At 38.3% G+C, this 24,375-nt stretch overlaps 1 protein-coding gene across 1 annotated transcript in view; it reads right to left on the bottom strand.

Moving 5' to 3' along the window:
- The window catches only part of LOC111866165 (KICSTOR complex protein SZT2), a gene marked incomplete at its 3' end in the record, with an annotated part of 183,834 nt that overhangs the window by 5,707 nt on the left and 153,752 nt on the right, over positions 1-24,375 (bottom strand). The window contains 10 exon segments of the mRNA XM_033752148.1: positions 2,760-2,985; positions 4,386-4,588; positions 6,990-7,116; positions 8,639-8,783; positions 11,277-11,532; positions 14,337-14,567; positions 17,370-17,476; positions 18,670-18,959; positions 21,625-21,785; positions 22,326-22,399. Coding sequence (XP_033608039.1) covers positions 2,760-2,985; positions 4,386-4,588; positions 6,990-7,116; positions 8,639-8,783; positions 11,277-11,532; positions 14,337-14,567; positions 17,370-17,476; positions 18,670-18,959; positions 21,625-21,785; positions 22,326-22,399 — 1,820 coding nt within the window.

Here is a 24,375-nt window from a genome sequence, read left to right as displayed (position 1 = left end):
ACAATGTCCTTCATCCCGCCCCAAATTCAATAAAATGAACGGCCCGATTAGCTGATCATACAGAACACCACACCAGATTTTGACACTGAATCAGTGTTGAAAATTTGATTCCATATTGTCTGCCCAAACATGTAAGTTGTGACTGTTGTTGGCCCCGTCCCGTGTAAACTGTGCCTCATCACAGAACATTATCAAGCGGTACAACTGCTGATTTCCATTTAACCAGCTGCAGAACTGTAGACGGAGAGCACGGTCTCCCGGTTGTAGGTGTTGTACTTGCTGTAAATGATACGGATGCAGCCCGTTCTCATGAAGAGTCCTCCACACCATGGACTGAGAAACACCGAGCCGCTCAGCATCGAGAATGTTTTCTTCTTCGCACAATTCATGCTGAGGATTTCGTTCATATTGTATATGAACGCTGGGGAGAAAACCAGTTTATTTTAATGTGTTGAATGTACTGCTAATGGATTTAGGATTCGGAATCCTGCAATTAGGATAACACTGGTCATATTCAGCAGCAGCAGCTCATATATTTCCATCACATATACCCAAAACAAACACCATATCGGCGTATTCCTCAGTGGAAAATGTGTACAGCATCTTAACTTCACAGTCACCAACACAACATCCTATTTACGACTGGAACACTCTGCCTACCTATGTGTAACATTCCAGCCAGTCTGCGTTATCTGCTGACACAGCTGACTGGAATGCATGGTTGCCCAGTGGGGGGGGGCATAGCGCTGCATTCACAATGATGCATTTCAAAAATCCATTGTTACTCTGTAACTACTGAAAATCGACCACAAGTTTATAAGGAAATTTTGCAGGAAATAACCACAAGCCGGGGTAAAACTTCGTGAATCACCTGTATATAGGAAATAATATACTTATCTTCATACCCTAAAGTGCTCAATTACTGGCACAGATATGACTATTTTAGAAATACATGGCTTCCTTGGTGAAGAGTGACATAAGTAATTGTCTAAAAGCAACCCTCCTCTTAGAGATTCACCCATTGCTACTAATCCAGGCCAAGGAAGAGGGTTGGGATATTCTGCACAATAATATACACCACTCCTCCCCTCAAAGGACAGGCCACAGCAGAACAAAACAACTGATACAAACTAATCTCATCTAAATTAAAACACAAACAGCAACAGCAGCAACAAACCATAAAAAGAAAGGTAAAGTTGTTCCTGTGTTTAATTAGTTAAGTACTATGCCATGAAGACATATGGGGGAGTGGAGGTATAGCTCCATGTTTGACTTCAGCACCAGATGAAGTCAAGTGGTCAGTTTCATGGTCCTGCTGCTTTACCCCTGGGGAAAGAGCCCCCAGTATCTATTGGATAGGAGGCTGAGTGTGCCCCAGAGTTGGTCTGGATGCTGTGGAGAAGAGAAAAAATTTGCACACCTAGGAATTGAACCTAGGCTGTCAAAACTGTAGGCCTTTGCTATACCGACTGAGCTATCATATTATATAATGCTCATCATAGCCATCACAGTGCTTACATACATAAACAAATTATTCGGTAACAAAAATAATTTTATGCACATATTACTGATAGTAGTCTGCCATATGCACATGAATTTTTCATTATGTATAACAGTTCTGTAACAGTAGTTCCTTTTCAGATACATATTATAGCACATCTACAGAAATAAAACTTAATATAAAAACCCATTTAATTAAATCCACTTACTCACAGTCTCATAGTATGAATCAATAATATTTATATATTCTTCGCTGGAACCTGTTAACTGTGGTGAATATATTTCTGGAGTCCAGTTTGATGCAAGTCAAAATATTTCAGGTTTCCATGTTGGGCAGAATATGGTGTTCATTTACTAAAGTGTCTTTTCACTACAGCACTGCTATTCACAAGAAATATTCAACTGACAAAACTGTGGGTACTGTATTTGGTCAACTCTATAAACATGTACCTGTATGCTTTGAAGGTGATGTCGAGATGTTTCAAAGGTCCTAAACTAGGCAGAAGTTGTGCTACCACCGAGGAAATAAGCAGAGTTTTCAACCTAACTAAAAAGACTGAAACTGTAACTGCTAGTGAATGGACAGATGCTACCAAATGTGAAATTGGAAGGCACTGTGGTTTAAGAGAATTTGCAGAACTGAAAGGTACACACTTCACTCTTCACTAATTTCTGGCACAGGATCAAACAGTGTGCCAAAATCCAAAGTGAACTTCCTAAGGTTTCCCAGATTCCTGTGTTGCTGAGTTACATGTTAGTGTTCACTGTCCTGGACTTACTGTGTAAAAATAATTAAAAAAATGTTACACTGGGCTCAAAGTATCAGTCTGATGTTCAAGACAGAGTTTAAGTTACAGGTTGGGAATTTTAAAATTCTATTTAATTAATATGGACAATAAAGATACAACAATACAGAGCTATGGTACATTACAAAAAAGAACTGTACAATCTGGCTTTAAACACTGAGTGCAAAATATTATCAGCAATATGAACACATTTACAACTGCATATATTTTTAATACACAAATAAAAGATGAACTTTGAGTGTTCATATGTCAAATATGTGAACATTCTGATTAAATAATACATATTGGGTCTTTGTATCATAAGAAATTTTGAAGGTTATTTTATACTTCAACCAAAAACAATATGATTCTGTGGATATGAATCGTGGATTCACATACAAATTTCCTGTCAAAATCTCATGGGCCATTGTAATTGAAAACAATTTGCATAATGGCACATGGTGTTTCACATACCTGAGATAACACATTACTGGATGACTTTGACTGCAGTCTTGAGCGTTCTAATGCATGAAGTTTGGCATGGAAAAAAGGCTCACAGAGTAATATTTCAAACAAAAGAATGCCTCCAAGTAGAGACTTCTGAAGGTAGCACACATTGTTATCCTTGTCTGGTTGCTTTCTTCTGCTGGAACTGTCCTCTCCATCCCTTACTGGAACCTTTACACTTCCACCCTTCAACCTGCATCATATAAAACCACAATTAACAGAAATATTTGTACACATTACTGTTAAAGCTGTCATGATCAGGCTTCTCCTATGTACCTGCTCCTTACATGTCAGGTTCATGTTCTGGTTACATGAACCTGATGGCTGCATAAAAGAAACACTTACAGAAGTCCAGTACAAAGACAAAACAGTACTTTTCTCTTTAGCTCTTGCACTGGTCTTCCTATGCAGTGCAACAGATTTTCATGTGAACGATTTTGGATACATAAGCTGAAACACGATCACAAATTCAACTACTCTACCTTACTGTAATGGCACCTGCAGGAGGAAGGATGATGGGTAGCTATGCTAGTGGCAGCTAGGAGAATTACTGTGTGGGTGTGCTCTAACATGTGAGATACACCACACCGAAACTCAGATATTTGTGTTGTGGCCATGCTATGAATTGATTAATAATATAACTGGTACTGATGTAACATAAAAAAATTAGAGTGGTGACAAGTGATTTGAATGTTCTAGGAGAGCTGTATCCGCTACCAAGTCCATGTCTCTTAAGCATGGGCAATGAATTAGTAATGTAAGTTAAGTTAATGTGATATGCATAAAGGAATGTGGTAAAACGAGCAGCAAGAAAAAAGTACTAGTATTATACAGAATAATTAAATACTGATTAAGAGAGGCTCATATCAACAACAGAGATATTTTTTAAATGCATAGAAAATAATGCAAAAATATAAGCATCATAGGTACAAAGAGAAACAAAAGGGATTGTTTGTACATATGGAAAAGATAAAAGATTATGTACTATTTTGCTGCTGATAAACTGGAAATACTATAAATTGGTGGAAAATGATGTACAGGAATATGTTAGCATGTTTCCTTTGTTTTGGAGGGTTTGGTATTATGTAATCACAGTCATCGACATTATCCACAAATCACTTTTTTATGGACTGCCACTTTCATCTAAAACTTGACCTACTGGCTCATAATCCATCTTGACATGCACATGCGCACACACCCACCCATGCACGCACGCACGCACGCACGCACGCACACACACACACACACACACACACACACATAAAATCTTAAATGTCCAACAGAGCATCAAAGTGAGAGAAGCAAGATTACTAGGAACACTAAATAGTACCTCTGACACAATTTTGGAAAAAATCAGTATAACTTTGATCATAAATCATCTACAATTTATCATACTCAGATGTGAGTAGAAGCTTCACTGTGTCTGTTACAATGAATAGAATGAATAGAAAAGATGGAAATTACTAGTATAAGAAAAATGGCTGACTGATCTGCCAGTTGAACTTTCAGTAGATCCCTTGCTGGCCATTTGACTGGCCATCGGACACCAAAAGGTTTAAGATGGACATAAAACAACATTCCGTTTGTACCCACCCTTTTCTCGGTGATGCTGGCTCTGTCTGGATGGGGATAAAGCCCAGTGTTTGGAGATATTGTTTGTATTCATGTACAAAGTTGGCACAAAGTGCACCATGCCATTTGTCATCAGACTGTTTGTGAAGAGTAGGTGATGGCATTCCAACTTGTCCTGTCTGTAGTACTGATGCAGTGGAGTTGCCAGAAGAATGATGAGAGTGCTGAAATTCAGAATTAACATACTGATTAACAAAGAACCAAAACATACAAGCATAAGTGGTTTTCTTGGTTACATCACTACGTTGAGGGGGGTACCAACATGTCAAAGGAACATACTGTACCCATCTTCAAGGTTGAAGCCTTTATAGGAGAGACAGCATGCTCCTCTGAAATGCTAGTAACCACCTACCAGACTACATTGTGCCATAACCCAACCACAATAAAAAAATCTGACAGCTCAGAAGACAGTAAATCTTATATAGGCAGGAACTAATATGTATTGTAGCATGTAGACCTGTAGGCCCCCTCTGAAATGAAAGAGGAGACCATTAACAACAGCTTAAGGGCCATGGATGTATGAGTACTGATCATTTTCAGATCTTATGCCTGCACTGAGTGGAAAAGGAGTATGATGGTGATAGACCTGAATCGATTGGCACTCTATGTGGAAACTACTTGTGCTGAGAGGCCTTAAGGAGGGAGTGGGAGCAGTTGGAGAGTACTCATCATGAAAGCTGAGCCACAAGGAGAAAGGTGAGACTGATTATAGTCACAAGCACAGCCCTGGGAAGGGAAGAAATGGGGGTATGCCTGTAGGCTATTCAGGAAGAATAGCCTTAAGGAGAGAGCAATGTAGCATGTCAACCAGTTACTGAGTAACAACCTTGACATAAAGAATGAAACAACATTTGCTACCAGGCAACAGGTTTTTAATAAGCAAGTATATGCAGCTGTTACTGGGTAATGCCTTTGTAAACAAACGCATTCCCACGGAAATGCTTGGGGTACAACAGTGAACAGTGTTTTCTACTCAGCAGCATAATGTACCATATACAAAGTATTGAATCAAAGGGGAAGTTTAGATTACATCACATGATAGACATTTTCCACATGCTAAAATTTGCAGAGGGCAGAGTCTGGAATATGGGCTTTCTTCTCTGAGACAAGGGAGAGATAAGTGTGTGGGTTAGTGGTACCTTCATAGACTACCAAGCATAAATCATGGAAAATGTCACAGCTACTTAGAGGTCACTAATTATGGTACAGGTATGGGAAAAAGCTCTCATTTCATAATTGATTTTTTTCCACACACACACACACACACACACACGCACGCACACACACACACACACACACACACACACACATAGAGAGAGATAGATATAGGGTGTTTCACGACTTTAGGGCATAACTGCAGGAGGTGATTTCCTAGGTCTTTGTGATCAAAAAAGTTCATATAAACATGTGTCCGATTTTGGACGGTTACGGAGTTATGACCGTTTTAAACTCAGAAAAGAAGGTAACGATTACTGACAATAAACGGAACAAAATAATAAACCAGCATAATACATGATACATTTAAAGTATGAATGTAAAGTTAACTTCGTGAAATTACCTTTAATTTGAATTTATTGGTGCTTAAAGCTGATTTTCGAAAATGCCACCGCCAGTCGCAACACAGGCTGCCGCTCAGTTGTGAACTGTGCTGGACATACCAACCCTCCCTGCCTTAGGTACATCTCAAGTGTCGAGATAATGAGAACGCTCTGTCTGTAGCTGGCTAAAAATAGCGACCCGCCAGCTGACAGACGCGATTCACACAAGGGCGTGTATGGGAATAAAAAATGGTCATAACTCCGTAACTGTCCAAAATCAGACACATGTTCATATGAACTTTTTTGGTCACAAAGACCTAGGAAATCACCTCCTGCAGTTATGCCCTAAAGTCGTGAAACACCTTGTGTATAGTGTAAAAAACTATGATGATGATGACGACAACTTTGCTTGCTATAATTAAACTCTTGTTATATTCTGCATCTGTTCTGTCCCACTGACACTGTGAATTTCTACAGGGAAAATTATGACAAACTGAGTTCAATAACCATTTTAATTCTAAAACATTTTCTTATTCTTAGTAACTGAACATATAGCGGCCTCCGTAGTCTAGAGGTAACGTTCCCACCTCATGACTCGTAGTAAGCAGGTTCAAATACCCGGTGGAGGTCGTCGAATTTTTAAGGTCGGAAAAATTCAGGGAACAAGTCCTCCGGGAGGAGCTTTAAGCCGTGGGTCCCGTGTCATAGCTTTACGGCACGTAAAAGAACCTCATATCTCCAAAGGAGGTCACTGAGCCAAATTACGGACGTTTCCCACCCAACAGCAGTCTCTAATACCTCTGGTAGATGGGGGAAGCATTATAGATACCTCTCAGCTAGTAGAGCTGGTCTCGCTGGCCGGGCAGGACTGATGGTAAGCACCAGTACTGGTAGGATATAGAGACTGGTAGAAATCATAGAGGGAAGCACAATGGACCAACAGAGGTCTAAGTGCATGGGGAAACCCACCCTCTCCAATAACTAACTAACTAACTAACTAACTAACTGAACATATGCAACCACTCACATGTGTGTGATGGGCCCTTGAAACTGGACTGGGGGCTGCAGCACCTGTAGTTTGTGTTGATGCATTTGGTGTAGAAGTCATACTACTGAGTGCATGGTCTCGAGTTGCTGCAGACTGTACTCTCCACCTGAATAATAATCCACTTTTGCTGCAATACTTAATGATATTTTAGTAACATTAACATAAATATATGTGTCACTGCATACAAAATAAATCACACTAAACACTGAAAGTCAAGTGAGAAATTCCTTTACATGAAGATTCCCCTGCAATATATTTCAATTTTGAAGGTCTACTGTAATCTTCAGAAGTTACATGTTATATTTTCCTGCATATGAAGTTCATCCTTATCCTGTTCAGCATAGATTCACTAAATGCGCCCACCTTGTTTAGATGCCAACACCAATGGTATTCTGGTACTATTATGGAGTAGCTAATATGAACTGGTAAGGATATACTAGCTTTCATGTTGTATGTTGTCCTGAGAAATACTATTCTATTACTATGTAAAACAATATAAATATATCATGTGTACTTGTGTTTAGTATGTGTCTAATACCTAATCACCACTTTAGAAAATATGTGGTGCAAACCACAGATTTAAACCAATCATAATCGAAAGAGTTTCTGTTAACATTTTCTTTAATTTAATTTCATACCTAAGAGAATCATCAGATGAATTAAGCAAGTAATGGTCTCTTGAGCTACTTCATAGTAAATTAACAACTATTTTTGTTGAAAAGGATTAGCTAATCAACAGTGAAACTGTATTCTGAATGGCTCCTTGCAAGGGCCATATTCTGACACCACCAGGACAATATAGAAGCCCAGGGCAAAACGGCTGTGCCAGTGGATCTCTTCAGAAGTCACAGGCAATGGATGTAAACACTGCTGTATATCTGATGAAATGGATGGAAGGGAGGTAAGAAAGAAGTTTGGAATGTCGACAGTGACCATGAGAATATGAGCAGTGAATGTGAGAGAGAAGATGGGAATTGTGAGAACACTGAGGTGAAGACAGATAACAAGAGTGCAGAACAGAGACTGGAGAAGATGGATAAAGGTTACTGATTTCAAGAAGGAAAGCAATTCAATGAATTTCATATATAATATGCTTCCAAATATTTATTTATTTTCATGCAATTGTAGTAGGAATGCATTATTAATTCATTAAATCACTTTTCTGTTCAGACATGTTTACTAATGTGGGGTAACCTTACATTTGGAATCATCTTCCAGTTGGGTAAATAGCGACTGAAAAAGTGGCTGTGTTTAGCATATTACAGCAAAAAATTTTCACTGAAGAAAAGTCTTGTTCTCACCTCATTTTTCAGAATTTTCCAAATTCTTGTCTCTTGTCTTATACGTGTTAAATTCAAACTATAACATCCTAAGATGAACATACTTTTAGGGTTCGAATTATGTTCATGGTCATGACTCAGGATTTGGTTAATAGCATAATCAGATATTACACTACTGAAAGAGAAGCCAATTTCCACTAATGAAATATATTTAATTTTTGCCATATAACAGAAATTATATGTTTAATGAATCAATTTAATTTGTACTGAGAATTCAGACCTGGATGACTATTTAAAACAAAGGTAAAAGTAAGTTCAGTTTTATCAACGAATGCTGAGGTACATTACCTAGGTAGGAAGAGGAGAGGTGTTAGACAATAATGAATAACTCGTGAATTCTGTTTGAACAGGTGAATTATATCTTCAGCAAGTGGAATGTTTGGAGTAGCTCCGCGTGTCTGCCACATCACATACAATTTCTTCTGCTCCTCTGCTGTTTAACAAGGATAAAATATCATTAAACACAGTGCACTTTGCTATATGACATTTTAAGGCTTTTCTTGAAAAATGGCATGCATTTCATTACGTGCTACCAATAAATATCAATTTATAAAATCAATATCAGTAAAGATATCTTCAGCATTTCACATGTCAATACACACTGTAAAAACGGAACACAACTGGAAACACCACTTTAAGTATCTTTGGCACTTGTAACCTATCATCACACCTATTGCACAGAACAATTGAAAATATATAAGATCATATTATCATTATGTTACCATTAAAAATGCACAATTTCAGCTTTCAGGATTTAGCCATATTTTTTGACAGATTTTGTTTCATTCAATACTTAACATTAATTCCTGATTTTTCCAGTGGAGATAAAAACATGAACTGTCCAAAATGGAGAGCAAAGTTGAAAAAGAGCAATGTGTTTCTTGCCTTTTTGAGGATAAGTCAGCTGAATAAAAATTCTGAAAGAGAACTGATTATTTAGCATGACAGTGCATCATCACATTATCCTTGCTGTAACAGAGTTGCTGAATAAGAAAAGGCCCAGATGATGAACTTGTCATCAAAGTTCAGAAGTCTGCCAGAACCACTGCATTTGGGCAAAAGGATTTCAAGAATGATATATCTAATGATGTGACTTGTTCAAGTGTTACTGTTGTAACAATTATGAATGTCAAATAAAATGAATGAATGAATGTGAACTTCATTTTCTTGGACTACATTAAGAAAAAATTTACATCCCACCCTTGCCAGCAAATCTTCAAGCCAAAAACAAGATATATTATGCTGCAGCATCCACTTTATGCAAATCATGGTAAATTTTGAATATTCTTTGGTTATTTTCGAGGTTACCAATGGAGCTCACATCAAACGCCTTTGAACTAAGAACAGCAATTTCTGAGTTACTGTTTCTATGAATGTTACTTCTGGTTTTTATATCTTGTCTACGCAAAACAAATTTTTTTACTCTTCAATTTGTCTGCAATATCCCTGCAGAGTACTTAGTACTAAAAATTGCTGAACTGGTTCTGTTATATATTTCAGGTTTTCAAGGGAATCTGTTTCCTTGTATACAGATTAAAAACTATTGACATATCAGACCAAATACCAAAGTTGACAAAAGTGAATACAAAGGGGAAATCATAGACACTTGAAATCAGTGGTTGGTAAGCAACAACTGTATTTTAAATATACTTTCATGATTTTACACAAAGAAAACAAACTTGAGATTACATATGTCTATGTTTACACTGGGAATGGTGACATACAGAATATGTTTATACTGGAAATCAAATATTTTCCTCACTTAGAGCAACAAATTTTATTTTGTTTCAAACTAAATTATATTTAATGACATATTCATAAAGACCAATTTAGTTACCAAAACAACGCAGGCAGCCACAAGACGCAGTATACACAAAATATAGGAAGAATGACTCCTATAGCGGAAGATTGATATAATATGCGATTTTGAAATACGAGGTATAAGATGATAAATGTTAACAAAATTTTAATATATAAATTTTATTATAGTACATGACGAATATATATTTTAAACCATTTTACAAATGAAACATGATGGCAAACAGTGCAATAGTTCAATGTAAATAACACACCTGAGGACGGCACAGTGACGCTGAAACATGTAGTGAAGTGACAAGTGAGATTGTGTGCACTAGAAGACAGTCAATACATACACATCATGGACATGAATCAGTGCAAAAGGATGCTAAAATACAACATTAGTTACCAAGTTGCAATTCTGACTAATAAGGAACAAACAACTTTTGTTATAAATTTATAATAAGATTCCCTCATTAAAGTATATTAAAATCGATCAGGAGCTAAGAGATGAGGTATATGGACATGATTCCTTAAGTCAATCAATTAAGCATGTACAAATGATAATTACCAGCAAAAAGTATGGTAACTACATGAGTTTAAAAAGGGAGCAAGAGATTGCACAAAAGCAATACACAGTCACTCTTTTGGATCTGCCATTGTCATAGCAGTGATTATGAAGAATATCAGCTTCAGGGATGTGATGCCACATCGCCCAGTAGAAGTTTATCAACTTTTGAGAAATGTACTGCCCTTATCTTCAGGGTTGAAGAGTGTGCCACACAAGCAAGAAGCAAGCAGAGAGAGGAATGTACTGCCCCTAACTTCAGGTTAGAAGAGTAAGCCAAGCAGGCATGCAAGAGCAAGAAGGAAGCAGCAAGCTTTGCTTCTTGCATGGCTTCTACTTTGACCCTGAAGGAGTGAGGCAATGTGTTCCTGCAAAAGATCAGTGAACTTCTATCAGGCTACATGGCATTACATCCCAAAAGACTGAATTCTTTAAACAATCACTTGTGCGCCTTAATTTCAACAATTATTGCACTGTACAAGTGTGATCAACTTAGAAGTTATAAGGCAACAAAGACTTAAGATTCTGTTGCAAGAAGCAGAAAACAGTGATAAAGAATACCTTTCCTATCGATCTGCCGTGTTTCCAACATCTGCTGAACATGACACACAACAGCATCAGTATTAGTTGGAATCTTTGAAATTGGTCTCCTGGGTTTTCCATCACGAAAGGCATCACGCCATGCCATGGCAGAACCCAAATAAGTTGGGAAACCAACTCGGCGACTTGTTGCATCTTTATGAGCAGCACCAACACCAACAGGAAACTTCACTAGCTGCTCTATATCCCCAAGATTGCTCAAGTATGGATTTGAAATCTGAACAGAATCACATGTACAGACATATTTAATATCCTAAAATTGTAATTAATAGCTAAAGGTATAACTTAACTTCTACAGTTTTACAGAGACTTATTTTGGTACAGACTGTATCTTCTGTGATGGAACTACAATTAGAAGCTTACTTTGTGTGGGAAATATGATAAATGGTCTATACAGAGTGACTTTGTACTTCAAGTACAGAAGTTTCACAGCTGCTTGTTCTTCTTGACTAAGTGCACACAAGGCTGCAAGCATGATCCTGCAGCAGTCAATGACCAGTGTGCTGAACTTCAATGCAGTTCATTTGACTGGCCTGTCACGTCTGTCTTCCTCCTCAGGGGGGTGGGGTGGAGGACTGATGATGAGGCTCCCTTCCACTCATTTGCAACAAGTGGAAAAATAAGACTCTGTTCACTTCTATATCTCCCAACTACTTGAATAGCTATTAGCCATTGTCTCCTTTGTCAACATAGCCCATGCCTCAATTTCAGTCTTCAAAATGGCAGTTATTGAACTTTCCCTTGTCAATCACAGAAGCCACTTACTATGACTGTTTTTCTACACATGTCAACATTTACATCTTGGGTGTATTTGCACCCTAGCATATATGTTACCACATTCATTTAAATGTCTTACTGTCAAAGCTCCTTACCATCCTTTTATGATTACATATGACACTTCCCACAATAGCTGAAGGATCTTTTGTTCAGGTTATAAAATTAATAAGAGTTCTCCTGGAGTTAAATTATTTGTTAAAAATAAGCTTAAAATCCTTCATTAGCTTGTTGGGCCAGTCACAACTTCACTATAACCCTAACAGCCATTCATTTTCTGGTTTTTGTCAGACCTTCTCAGCTATTCTGAAGGTACCAGGGACTAGGTATCAAACAGTACTCTGCCCTGACAAGCTTACATCTTCTTGACATTGTCTGCCACCTACATCACGGATGTAAGTCCAGACTTCGGAGTGGGACAGAGGTAAAATGAGAAGCATGGTTGACAGATGACCTACATAAAAATGGTAATGCTGAAGGAAGAAGATTATTGAATAAACATGGGAGAAGAGATTGTTTTTGTAACATTAATAGACTACCAATTCTGTTCTATAAGTAAGGCTTTTCACTGACACATATTTAGCTGGCATTATCTGTGTTACATTTTATGTGCCCATTTCCAAGCATACTTTCATATTGTCACATGTTACCTGGTAGCCTACTTATGTCTCCTAGGCAATGCAACGAATAATTTCGCGTGGGTCTCAGATTCAGCAAATATTTATTGAACACATGCTTTTACACATTTAAGTACAACTGTTATCACTTTTACTGCTTCTGTGATCCCGTTCACTCGATCCAACTAACTCGGTGAATGCTAGGCTTCACTGACCGAAGCTTTCCTCTCGATTCAACTCTGCTTCAAGCCTCCACATGGGTCTATCCAACTCTGGAATATCTGGTACGTCCAGCCCCCTGATATAGGCGTTGTTCAGACTGCTTAGCAAACACCTTTCTCTACGGTTTGGTTTTCCTGCTGCGACATGACAAACCCTCTGTTGTCCATCTCCAGGGAAACGTGTTTCTTGTTTCCACAATCTCTATGCAACGGTCTGTTGGTATTCGATTTGTCACTGTGGGAACTCAACGATTTCCACGTATTTGTTGTTGCGGAAGTATGTGTTCCTATTCTAGCTCTTGCACAGTGATGGGCGTAATATAACACATTACAATATTATAAGTGCAGCCAGCCGTGTCATGCATTTTGGAAACCATTATACATATCAAAACATTTATGTTTCTTAAGAACATTTTATCTGAAAATAACTCCCTATGAAAAGCACAATAATTTCATCCACTGCTAAATGTTCAGATGGATTGTAAAATTTAGCACAGGCAGCACTATACAAAAATAAATCTAACTTCCCAAAGTCAGTCTTATCTCTTTGATTCAGATTGCCACATAAATTTAAAAATTTTGATATATGAAAAAAAAAAAAATGCCCACATTTCATATTTTGCTAAAATGGTGTATAAAAGTGCCAAAAAGTGGATCAGTAACCCTTCAATATGTCCTGACATCATGTTCTATTTGTATTAGTAAAACCACAGCTTGAATGAGTAGACAGGTTGATGTAAGCTGAAACAATGTTGTGATGAACCAACCATTTCTCAGGATGTATTCTGCACCACATCTGTATAATATTGTTGTCTCATAGTTTGGCTGGAAGGGACAACTTCTGTGGCACAACTGAGTCACAAAAGGAAAAATCAATCACCATACTCTGGACATTGGACCGAAATTGTCTGGCCTTCGTTGATATCGTAATTGTGGTGATTTCCTTTGTGACAAGTACTATTACTGGAATGTACCAAAAGGCAGTTCATGACATGCCACGTGTTTCAGAAGCTGTTTTACTAACCTTGAATTTAAACTTGATACAGAGCAGAAGCAACGGTATTAATAAGTTTTATTTAATCTGTCTCCAGTTCCTTGCACACAGCATCAGTTAGAAGTTTCTATAATCAACAGTTTGGTTTCCATCATATTCTGTATTCTCAGCTTCTTTCACGCAACTTACAACATCACACTTGCCCACTCATATTACTAAACCTGATGATTAAGATGGAGTGTTAATTAGACAAAATGAATACAGATCTCTGGGTGCTTTTAACAGTGGTGCAATATATGGTATACAGCACATTATAATGTGAACTCTGAGTTGTAAGTTAAAACATCCAAAATGTAATAAAACTGTTCATTCTCCTGTTCTTCTTCTTAACATGAAATAAGAACAGCTATAATACCTTGTGTTCCAGAGACTTCATCAGCATTCCAGTCATGGCACTATTATCAAGACTAGTATTCCTGGCATGCTGTTTGCGAGACAGTTCTTGGTTGTGGAACAACCCCATCTTCTGTGTGAATATACTAGTGAGGAGGCTTGAACGTGCACTCAGCCAGTGCCCTAATTGAGTTGCTTGCTGATGAAAGTTCTCTACTCGTTCTTTTGACCAATTGTATGTGTAAATGACAGTCTGCAAAACAAACCAAGTATATATTTGTTTAGACTTCAGGCTGTAATAAGAAATCCTGCCATCAAGATTTCATTGTTCCTTTAGATCTTAACATGCTGTGCTCCATAAATTAGCCGCTTTATAAGGGGGCTCAATGGTTTAGGGTTAAGATGCTGGATTTCTGTGAAAACAGCCTTGGACTTCGAACTGGCTGGATCCGGTGAGAATTTTACACAGACCTCGTTGTTGACAAAAGTAAAATTCTGTGAATGTGAAGAGTATCATTCCTCCACCATGGCTTGGAGTTCACGGTGAGTTGTTAGTTCCTTTCACCCTACCATCTGGAGTTATACAGTCCATTCTATGGGTGCGCCCAACTAAGAAACTGATTCCTTTACCATTACCAAATGAAATGAATCATCTGGCATTAGTCAGAGTAACATTATATTTTTCTTTATCCATTTGCTAGAATTACAGTTTTATATATTTACAAATAATAGTTCAATTATCTTTTAATCTTCACCAACAGAAAACAATGTAAAGCACAGTAACTTTCCTCTAAAACTAAATATATCTTGTGATTATGTATTCAGGTTTCAAAGGGGTCTATTTAGTAGGTTTGGCATTAAATTTTTGTATTTTGTCACACGTACGGAGTGATTAGAGATGGGATTTGTATTGGTAATCAGATTTAGTGAACTTTTACAGATTCTAAATACAAATAACTACAGCACTATTGTTAATTCACACACTTTGCATTTCACAACTGCACACACACTTAAGTCTTCTCAGTCTGCTGTGTCGTCATCAATTCTCTGGTGACAACTTCCAATGGCAGGTCTTCCTCTTCCTCGGGTTACCTGAACTGTCCATGTGCCGCAGTTATGAGCTTCTAACAGCAACAGCTCACAAGGATGGAACAACAGCAGTCCTCTAATTCACTCACTCACTCACTCACTCCACAACCAACCCACTCCACTAACTCTCATGCTGGTGGCCATCTCACACCAACCTCCTCCTCTTTCCACTGCTGTCTCAAAGACTTTGCTTTAATAGCAGCTGGCCTTCATTACGTATATAGCCTTGGCACAGGAAACACAGAGAATACTGCCCCCCCCAAGCCTTTCTATTGTTGTGTCTCTGTTGCGGCCATTACCTAGCAACGGCCGTTGTATGGCAGCTTATTTTGCAGTCACTGCCTAACAATGAGTCTACACGCCATAATGTATAAACAATTTTAGTCTATTCAAAACTTGTAAGTAAGGTGGGAAGAATTCAATTATAGCTGTGAATCAAATAATATATGCATGCATCAATAGATGCTATCACCATAGAATTATGTCTACTATGTTATCAAGGAATGAGACAGCTCACATACTGTGAAGTACTGTTGCTTTGTGAGAACAATTAATCAAAAGATGCATGAGGAGGATGAAATGACCAGGACTGACCCTACAGAATATCAAATAGTCACAACACACCACACACTACCATGTTTTCTGTGATGAATTAAACACTTCTGCAAAAATAGTCCTGTTAGTGAGATGGTGACTGAGATTTGGAACTTGGGGTAGTACTCTTGATAGAGAATCTGTTGTCTGCATTAGCTGCCTTGCACATGACCCTGCACCTTAAGAAAGATGGCCCTGGGAACAACTATAGGCTGTTAGGTGAATCAGGAAGCTTGACTACTTCTCTTCATGAAACAGGAAAAGTTTTTAAACTTAAGTTTCTTGGGTCACTTAATGGTCTGTACCCTCTCACAAGGGATGATGGTTCATATTGTCTCTCTCTTTCTCTCTTCAGCCATGAAGAACCATACTGAAGCACGTAGACCTGTTGCTAAATAATGACTCTGTAAACAATGCCCATTGCTAGGCAACAGATTCCTAACATGCATCAAAGGACTAACTTGGAAGCAAAGTTCTTTAAGTCCCTTGGGACTCAGACCTGAGAAAGACTGTGCTAGCAAGGACCATCACTATATACAATAGACAAACCTGCCCTCTCGTCAGAGAGGGTGCCCCACAAAAACAAGACTGTAACTGTTAAAAAGTAATAAATATCTGGTCATGAGCCCCAAATGGGGCTCAACACCAAGACTTACAGACTGACTGATCGTCAGTAGCAATGTGACATGACTTGACTTGAGTTTAGGCAGTTGTAAGACATTCACCAGCTAGTAAGGGTGTGAAGATGGAAGCTGGGGAAACTATGGCACTGGAAGCTGTTAACAGACAACTGGTGAAGGCACAACAGACTGAGAAGACTTGGTGTGTGCTGTAGTGAACTGCAGAATGTCTGAATTAGCAATAGTGCTATAGTTACTTGTAGTTATGATCTGTAAGCAGTCAATAAATCCAATTACTGATCCAAATTCCATCTAGAGTCACTCCTATCATGTGACAATATATTAGCAGCTATGCAATATTACCAAATGTACATTTATGCAAATCAAGAAGAGAGAGAAAACATTCTTTACAGCAGAAACTACAAAAAAGTACGCTTAATAAAACTGAACACCACAGTGTTTAACATAATGAAACTGATGGCACATATGAAAATTAAAACAATATTCTTGTTATAGATCAGACTAATTACATTACACTTTTATTGTACAACTGCTTCATATTATGTTGGTCTGTGTTTCATCCACACTTATGGTGCAGAAAGGATGACATCCTAAAACAAGTCAACTTTACTTCCTCCACAATTTACCACTGCATTGTGAACTTTTCTTAAAATGTTACATTACACAAAGGAATTATATATATTTATTCAAGCAATAGCTCAGTAACATCTAGATATATAAATTAAACATACTTTTTGATTGTTAAGAATTGCTAGTAGCAGCCGTTGACGTGGCACAAAATGAGGCGGTTGTTCTGACAGCATCAACAAAGGTGGGAACTTCTGCAACACTTTTTGTGCTGTAAAAATGTTAATTCATGAAAAGCTTTTCTGTTTATCAAACATGCTGGAAAGAAATGAGCAACTAGCACCAACATAAAGATATAAAGACACTTCCAAGGTGAATATCAGAATTTCCAGAGAAATCTTGTTCCTCATTACCAAATGAAGGCTGATATGTACGTATCAACTTCAATCCTATTGCATCTTATATTTCTCTTTCTCTCATTTCAAATTAAATTTTCAGTTGAATCTAATAAGAGTAGACAAATAAATGTACATTCTCAAAATATATGTTATCACCTTACTTACAGCATAAATTACTCCATAATAAGCTGACAAATATTATAAACAGGAAATTTGTCTAACATTGGGATTCAAGGCATTTCAGATATGGACATGCTGCATTTTCTTGGCAGTGCATGGTACTATTAGAGCACCACATGTAACCTTTGTGAACATAAAATTTATTACCAGGACAGCTATCTTCTTGGTACCAGGGTTTGGCAAGGCTCTGGAAAATCTGCTAACTTTTAAAAAAGAATATACCAAATATGGGATACACCATATTTGGGATACTTTATGTTTTAAGCTTAAATGTCAGGTTTGCTGTTAGAGCTGTCTGGAAAGTAAAAAGGGGAACCAGATAATATGAAAACTGTAGTTGATACAAGAATCCAGATGGTTTTAGGACCTTATCCAAGGTAATTAGAGTGATGAAAATTAATAACGAGGAAGACTACTGTCTTGTGCAATATGACACTGTGTAGTTTGGTAGCTAGGTACCAGTGTTTTTGAGGAACCTTCTGCTCCCACCATCATGGCAGAAGAGGAGATGTAAATTAAGACTGTAGTATTCGGGATTAGGATACAGTGACATTTCATAGATTTTGGAGGAACCTGCTGCCTCAATGAAATTATGCTGTTGTGACAGAGGAGTCCAGGTTTGACTCACAGACTTGCAATCTTAAGTGGTTACTGACCATGAAACAATAACTGTTCCAAAACAAGAAAAGCATTACAATAAAAATAAATACATTAGATGGGATATTAAAAGGGTAAGAATAAACTAATTAGTTCAGAAGGCCTGATTATAATTATAGGAAATAACAAATATGCATATCTATTTTTAATGACTGTACAGATGAAAATAAAGCATATTGAAAAGAACAACCATCTCTCTCAACAAGAAAAAATGATAATGAAGTGATACCATTTTTTGGATCAAGAACATCTGGATCAAATCCAGCATCTTCTGCCACACATGCCTTCCACTGTCCCAAATTTCTTCCAAGGAGCAGACATGTTGAACTTTCTCTCCTCATCCCAATATTGTAACAGGATCCACCATTAAATTTTGGTCCCATGAATGAACCAGGAATATATTCCAAGTGTCCTTCTTCTTCTGAAAATGGATGTTCCCAAAACGCCAATGGGGTTGTATCACCAGCATTCAGAATCACAAGGCTCTGCAATTCTCGCACCATCACAGTCAGCGAATGTCTGAAAATTAATAACATAAGTATTAATATTTTTCACCACTATATGCTATTACAGTGGTGCTGAAGCATGGGTTTCCTGACTGGCTGATTTTAAAGTTGGCTTGTTGGGTGCTAGCAGATAAAGTAGTATGTAATTTCACCTATGAAAGAAATACAATTTTGAAATCACAACTATATGAATGCTACTGAGAAAGTATCTTCGGTTTATTTTAGGAAACTAATGCTGGAATGGGGGAGAGCTTGCACATATGAGGTAGCGGTCACACACATCATTGCCTTGTAAACCATCACATAACTGGTCAACTGGTGTTTGTTCTTGTCTGTCTCTACAGAGTGAGTTATGATGTGTCCTGCGATTGATAATCCTACCAGCTATGAAATTCATGCTGTTATCAATTTTCTCCATGCTAAAAACATGAGTGCTGTGGAAATCCATCATGAATTATGAATGCTGGTTTACCATCAAAATGTAATGAATGAAGCAACTGTAATTCAATGGTGCAGACAGAATGTTCGAAGATGGGCAGGCGAACAAAAGTTCACAATGAAGAGTGAAGTGGTTGGCTATCTGTAGTGTGTGATGATTTTGTGCAAAATGTTGACCAAAAAATTTGTGAAAGACAATACTTCACAATTTCAGAACACTGTGTGAATTTACACAAATCTCACACAAGATGGGTTCTGAAAATGCTCATGGGTGCACACAAAATGCAAAGAATGGCCTTGGCTATGATTTTTAGAGTGATACCACAATGATGACAATGAATTTCTCAGTCACATCATATGAGCAACAGGTGATGAAACGTGGGTTTAATTTATGAATGTTGAAACCAAAGACCAACCAAAGCAGTGGGTGCACATACATTCACCAAACAAGCTGAAAAAGTTTGAACAAACGTTATCTGCTGGCCAGAAAGATGATAACAACTCTATTCTGTGATATGAAATGAATGCTGATGATGGAATTCATGCAACAAGGGGCCACAATAAAGTAAGAAATACACTGTGAAGCACTAAAAAAATTCATATGGCCATTCGGAACAAAAGGCATAGAATGTTGGCATCTTGTATAATGCTCCACCATGACAATGTGCATTCCAATACAGCTGCTTGCACTAGAGCACTCCTGGGGCATTTCAACTGGGAATTGTTTCACCACCCTCCTTACAGACCTGATCTCTCTCCAAGTGACTACCACCTGTTTACCCACCTGAAGAACTGGCTGAGATCACAGAGCTTCAACATTAAGGAGGAGTTGAAGGAAGGTGTCAAAATGTGGCTGAGCTCAGAGGTGGCAGACTTCTTTGACACAGGCATACAAATACTTATTCTCTGATATAAAAAGTGCCTCACTTCCAGCAGCAACTATATTGAGAAGTAGCTTAAATATGGACATAGTTTTTTAGATATAATAAATATTTTTAATTGCTTGTTTTACTAACAACTCACCAGACGTTACTTTGCAAATAGCCCTCAGTCATTTATTCATTCATTCATTGTTGGAGGAGGTGGATTTCCCCAAGCACTTAGACCAGTTATTGGTCCATTGTGCATCCCCCTTTAATTTCTACTGTCTCCATACCCTACCGGTACTGGTGCCCATTATCAGCCCCTTTCTGCCAGCGAGGTTGGCCCTCTACTGGCAGTGGTATCTGATAATTAGTCCCTTTCTGTCAGTGAGGTCGGTCCTCATCCGGCAGCGGTACCTAATACTTTCCCCATCTACCGGAGGCATTGGAAAATACTTGGGCGGGAAAATTTGCCTAAGTTAGCTCAGAGGTCTCCTAGAGACATGAGGTTCTTTTATGTGCCATAAATCTATGACACAGGACCCACGGCTTAAAGTCCCTCCTGGAGGACTTGTTCCCTGAATTTTTTCCGCCCTTAAGAATTCCACGACCTCCGCCGGGTTTGAACCCGCGTACCTTGAGTCATGAGGTGGGAACGTTACCCCTAGACCACGGAGGCCGCTAAATAGCCATCATACTATGCCAGTTATAATTCTGACAAAGATCATGAAAAATATAGGAAAAACCAATCGATAGGGCTGATCTAGCACATAACTAGGCTCAGGTACTGCAGCAGAAAGCTCTTCCAGAGAGGGAAAATGACAGCCTCGCATAGGTTGTTTCAACTTTGGGAATAAGTCGAAGTCTGGTGGACTCATGTCTGGGTTGTAGGGAGCATGAGGCAACACCTCCCAACCATATTGGTGCAGCTTTTTTGTTACGACATTCCCGATGTGTGGGCGAGCATTGTCATGAAGAATGATCGGCCCAGCCTCGAGCAACTGATGTCAGTTTTTATGCATTTTTCTGCACAGATTTTGCATAAAGTCACAATAATAAACTGCTGTGACATTTTTCACGCACGGAACTCTGTCTGTCATGATCATGAGAAGTGCTGTTATGATCACTGATATTAAATAATGTGAACCAACATAAGACAAGCATGCAAATGTGCCAAAACACACCTCATTAAAAATACATGAAAAATAAAGTAGTATGATGGAACAACAAATCATACACAAACAAGGACAAGAATGAAAGTGTTTATATTACATAATTTTAAGTCCAATACTTTCAATGTGAATAAAAAATAGAATTACAGTAACACATGTGAAGTGTACTGCAGTACTTCCCACAGCATCACCTTACTGTACTCACCGCACTGTAAGTGTAACTGAATGTTTCCGGACAGCTGGAACCCCAAGCTCAACACCAAAATCAAACCATGACCTCATTGTGGCATGGTACATCTTGTGCAGGACACCAATCTCTCCACTTTCTAGTGGGTCTGGCTTACATGCTTTTGCAGAGGACCCAATCTGTAGAGATGCATGTGGTAAGCACAATTAAAGGTCAATTGTTTTAACTGTACTCCAGAAGTGCCCAATATGATCCTTTGCTAGGGCATCAGCTGTGGAGAATGTATTTCTTTTTTTTTTATAATCCTCACTCATTCCACAAAAATGACTAGAAAGCATCTTCAAAGAGTCCATGACCACTTCCTCAGCTACATTTTTGCACCTGACCATACATATTTCCCTTCTATGCCAAATAACCTCTGCAGATGACAGAGTCATTAAATAGGTAATCCAAGCACTGAGCCAACTTTTGTAATTAGAATTATGAACATGATTATAAAAACATCCGAAACACTGAAGAGCCTATGTGAAGGCTTTGGGAACCTTTATAGTATCTTCACACACTTTACTGGAATGAATGTACACTTCAATAAAATTAAACTTTTATTTTACTTTAATAAAAAGAACATTTGTACAAAAGACATATTATGCTAAACATGAGCTATCACTGTTGGTAGAAAGTTTGTATAACAACAATTCAAAGTAAAATCTTCAACTCACCCGACTATCATTAACCAAATCTGATGTCCTTTCAGTAATGCTATTTGAGTCATTTGGCCTCACTGCCTTCTTAGCTGTAAGTGAACCAAAATGAGCTGTTTTTATCAATTTTTCCATAAATGCACTTTCTTAAGGCCACATTCACTAACCATGAGATACTAACAGTTTTATTAACATCTTTTTACTTGTTACCATGATGTGTCAAGAACATATTGAACACAACAGTCAACTGCCGAGTTTGAACAAAAATAAACTGAAAAACTAAACTGTGAACAATTTTCTCTCAGAAATTTAGTCTTCATAGTTATTCTTCATCTCCATTAACCCCCTCCAAAGAACTGAATGTGTGCGTGCACACATTTTTAATGAGTGAAAACAATATTGGAATTTATCTGACAGCTGTAGAAATCTGAAACTTAGATACAAGGTGGTTCAAATATGACCGAGACTGATTTGTATGTATACAAGCCACAATATGTAGCAGCTGTGCGACCTTGAGAGAGTGACGCCACAACCTCCATCCTCTCTCCTGTTTGGGTTAGAACCTGTTTAGTCCTGTCTGGGAGTTGCTAGAGTGATGAGCAAACAGAAGGAACCGTGGAGCATGGAACAACACATTGTGATCAAATTCCTCATTGGAGAAAACGTCCCGTCCGCTGAAATTCACCACAGACTCCAACAACAGTATGGGGAAGAGTGAGCTGCCTCCATAGTCTAGGGGTAATGTTCCCACCTCATGACTCAAGGTACGTGGGTTCAAACCCGGCGGAGGTTGTGGAATTTTTAAGGGCAGAAAAATTCAGGGAACAAGTCCTCCGGGAGGGTGCACATGCAAGCTGCCGGTTGTCTCCTACGGCAGTTTGAAGATGAAGGTGATGCATTTTTGAAGTCTACAGTGACCACCGATGAAACGTGGGTGCACTACTTCATTCCCGAGTCCCAGCAGTCATCACACAAGTGGCAGCATACCAGTTCTCCCAAACCCAAGAGAGCACAGAGGAACCGTTCGGCAGGAAAAGTGATGGTAATGTTCTTCTGGGACTGGCAGGGGGTTATCCATGTAGACTTTCTGACAAATGCCAGAACAATGAATGCAGCTTATTACTCAGACCTCCTGGCAACAGACGTGAAGGAAAAGCTCTGATCCAAGCGGAAGACAGGTGGAAAGCGGGTAGCCTTCCTTCAAGACAATGTACGCCCCCATATGGCCAAAACAACAATGGATACCCTTCAGAAATTGAAATGGAACCTTCTGACACATCTGCCGTACAGTCCCGATTTGGCCCCATGTGATTTCTTCCTGTTCAGAAGGCTCAAATCAGACTTGCAAGGCATGTGGTTTGTGGACAACGACCCTGTCACCCAGACTGTTTGGGAGTGGATACGCTGCCAACCACAAGCCTTTTTTGAAAAGGGCATCAGGATGCTTCCAGAACATTGGAAAAAATGTGCTGACTCTGGAGGGGAGTACGTTTAAGACTGACATGTGCAAATAATTGTTTGGCAATTATGGTTTTTAAAAAAAATCAGTCTCAGTCATATTTCAACCACCTTGTATTATTCCAACTTCGTTCTCAAATGAAAATGTATCAGGTTACTTTTAATATTTATCACCATTCTGCATGATACTCTTTGACATTTCAGTCATACTGTCGTCGTATCATCAATATTCAGTATCATATTACATTATCCATGTGTCTGTCCCCCCCCCCTTCTGTACCTATATAATACAATTTGACACAACTTATTAAATGGACAAAACGTTTGACACATCTAAAACTGCTATTCTTACGTGTGATATCCTTTTAAAAATGATATACAAACATTATTCTTATGGTATTACTTTTGGGACCCAATGATTTCATTTTTAGGTGAATAACATTTTCTAATGTAATTCATATATTTAAACATGACATGCTTTTATTATGACAGGATTATAATATTACATAGGTAAAAAGTTTAGCTTCACAATTTGAGCCCAATGCACATTTTTACTACTGGACTACGGATCTTCAATATAAACTGTTTTTGTGAAGGAGTTGTAGAGATG

Source organism: Cryptotermes secundus, unplaced genomic scaffold (assembly GCF_002891405.2).
Source record: "Cryptotermes secundus unplaced genomic scaffold, Csec_1.0 scaffold599, whole genome shotgun sequence".
Lineage (NCBI taxonomy): Eukaryota > Metazoa > Arthropoda > Insecta > Blattodea > Kalotermitidae > Cryptotermes > Cryptotermes secundus.
This window is presented reverse-complemented; position numbering and strand designations above follow the sequence as displayed.